This window comes from Thermobia domestica, chromosome 12 (genome assembly GCF_964235325.1).
Source record: "Thermobia domestica chromosome 12, izTheDome1.hap1.1, whole genome shotgun sequence".
Lineage (NCBI taxonomy): Eukaryota > Metazoa > Arthropoda > Insecta > Zygentoma > Lepismatidae > Thermobia > Thermobia domestica.
Genome location: NC_137465.1, coordinates 180,674,617 through 180,677,328, shown reverse-complemented (window position 1 = coordinate 180,677,328; position 2,712 = coordinate 180,674,617). Strand labels below are relative to the sequence as shown.

At 37.4% G+C, this 2,712-nt stretch overlaps 1 protein-coding gene across 1 annotated transcript; it reads left to right on the top strand.

Moving 5' to 3' along the window:
• Positions 1-839: 839 nt before the first annotated feature.
• Positions 840-1,346, top strand: LOC145666197 (uncharacterized). Its single transcript, XM_081733267.1, has one exon. The coding sequence runs from the start codon at positions 840-842 to the stop codon at positions 1,344-1,346; it is 507 nt and encodes a 168-aa protein (XP_081589393.1).
• Positions 1,347-2,712: the final 1,366 nt, after the last annotated feature.

Sequence of the window (2,712 nt, the reverse complement as noted above, 5' to 3'; positions counted from 1 at the left end):
AACAAAACAACGCTCCACAATTTTCGTTCTCCCAATCCGTCAAAAGAACTGCCGAATGCTTAAAGGTGTCTGAAAAAACTGTGAAGCGTGTTTCAAGTGAGTTTCGCAATAATAGTGTCCTAGAATCTCCTAAAAAAACAGGTTCGCCGTCAAACAAGTTGGTTATAGACGAATTCCTTCAAGGGTGTATTCGCCGGAAGCTCCACGAATTTTATGTGCGAAAAGAGTATCCAACGGTAAAGAAACTCTTGGAACAGATAAGAAAGGACTTTACTGATGCTCCAGAAATGAGTGAAACTTCGTTATGGCGTGTGTTGCGAAAACTGGGATTTCGGTATAAAAAGTTTAACAAGAAACCAGTTCTAATGGAAAGTGATAAGATTGCTGGGCAAAGGGATCAGTTTCTACGGTTGTTGAAATTTTACAGACGTAATAATTTTAGTGTCTTTTACACCGATGAGTCTTGGTGCGGTGCGAACCATTCTGCCAAGTATGGATGGCAAGAGCAAATTCTGCCAGAAGAAGACACACCAGTGTATGACTACTACCGGAGTGCTGTTCAACAGGTTTCGGGTTGGAGAGGGGGCATTCGTACTCCTTCCGGTGCTGGGAAGAGAATAATTATACTGCATACTGGCAACGAGGAGGGATTTCTTGATGGAGCCGAAGTGTGTTTTGTTGGAAAAAAGGGAACTCAGGATTACCATTCCGAGATGAACGCCAAGCACTATACAGAATGGTTTTAACGCATCATTCAGCTTTTGCCGGACAAATCAGTCGTGGTTTTAGATCAAGCACCATATCATACTATTCTGAATCCTGAAACTAGAAATCCAACTATGCGATGGAAAAAAGACGACATAATTAAATGGCTGGAGAAAAATCAAGTTCCTATTCCGTACTACGTTCAAACTTTCAGTGAACTTCACAAAAGTGTGCTATTGAATATCGGCAGGCCTTATTTCAAAGAGCAGGAACGTCTTCTAGAAACAATTGTGCGAAATACAGAAAACAAAACAATCAAACTTTTGTGGCTCCCTGTGGCACATTGCAAATTGAACCCTATAGAGTTGATATGGTCTTATATAAAGAATGAGGTTGCAAAGAAAAATAAAACGTTTCGTGTCGATGATGTGTGTGTTCTTTGCAAAGATGCCTTTAAAAATGTTCCCGTCTGTGTATGGAGAAATGCAGTTCGTCACGTACAAAAAATAGAAGATCACTATTACAGTACGCAAGAGTATTTGGACGTTGCCTTAGAACCCTTTATAATCAACACACAAGATTCGGATGGCAGTAGTAGTGACAGTGAAATCCTGGATTTGGATTCGGATTCGGACAAATAAACAAGTAAGTATTTAAAGCAATTATTTAAAAATGTATGCTCGATTATATGTGTGCAATTCTCTTAAAAAAATGTTTATAGAATTATGCACAGCGCTTTTTTTTAAAGTAGAATTTGTTACATATTTTTTCTCCTGTTAAATCACGCTCGCCTTCTTCTCACAAGAGGCAGAATGTCCGGCAACAGAGGGTCTGCAGCGTTGTCACAGCGAAGTCGGAGAGAGCCTCTCTCCCATACTGGTGATGCGTTAGTCTTCTGCGTAGGCGAATTCTGTAACAACGTCGCACAAAGGGAATCAGCTGGCAGTGAGATTTTTTTCCGCGAAAGAGCTCGGAACTTTCTGATTAAATATATAATTTATTATTTGCGATATTACAACATTACACTAACTTCTGTTTTATAGATATAACATATTTTATCTAAATCGTTTTAATATGCCTGCAGCTTTGTTAGATTCGGAAATCGCATGGGATCACAATATCGGTGTTTGTATGGAGATGAAAGGAGTAAACATGACCAAACTTGCTCATTGAAATCAGTAATAATCACATGTTGAACTGTGTGGATGGCGCTTTTGAGAGGCCCGTCGTTTCTGAAATATATAATGTGAAACTGGTTAGTTTATGAAAATGGCTAAAAAATACACAGTTTTGAGTACATTTTTACTCATAACTTTTTCCTAGTTACACGTAAAGCTCTTAAATATACACCAATTTGTAGTAAATACTTTAACGATTAAAACAAGGTATAATGTATAGAATAGTTGACAGCCATTTTAGCATAACAAGGCTTTAAACACAGGGGTCTATAACGCTGAAATCTAGAGTATTTTCAGACGTTTGACTAACAGTTCTAACAAAACACAGACCCATAAATACATCGATGTCCAGATTTAATTATTTGTTAACTGAAGCAAATAATTGTATAAAGCTGATTGTCTTTTTTATTATGTCTTTTATTCTCTTTACATTACAAAAGAAAGCAATTAGAGCTATGTGAAGATGTCTTATTTACTATGGAAGCAAGAGTTGGTTTATGGAAATAAATATACTGCATTTAATTTAGTAATAAAATTCATTCTTGTATGTATGTGCATAATGTACTTACACGTAATGTACGCACATTGTAACTGACTTCTAATGATGAGGAAAAATATTCATGATTATAATACGAGTTAAAAAAAGGAATGAAAATTAAATAGACAATGTTAATTGAACAACCTATGTTTGGCGCGGGAGACCCGGGTTCGATTCCCGCCGGGAGCACATGTGGTTCGGATTCCACGTTAATCAGTAGGTCCACGTCTCATATAGCCTCGCTGCTGAACGGGACGTAAAACTCAAAATCAATCAATTGAACAACCTATG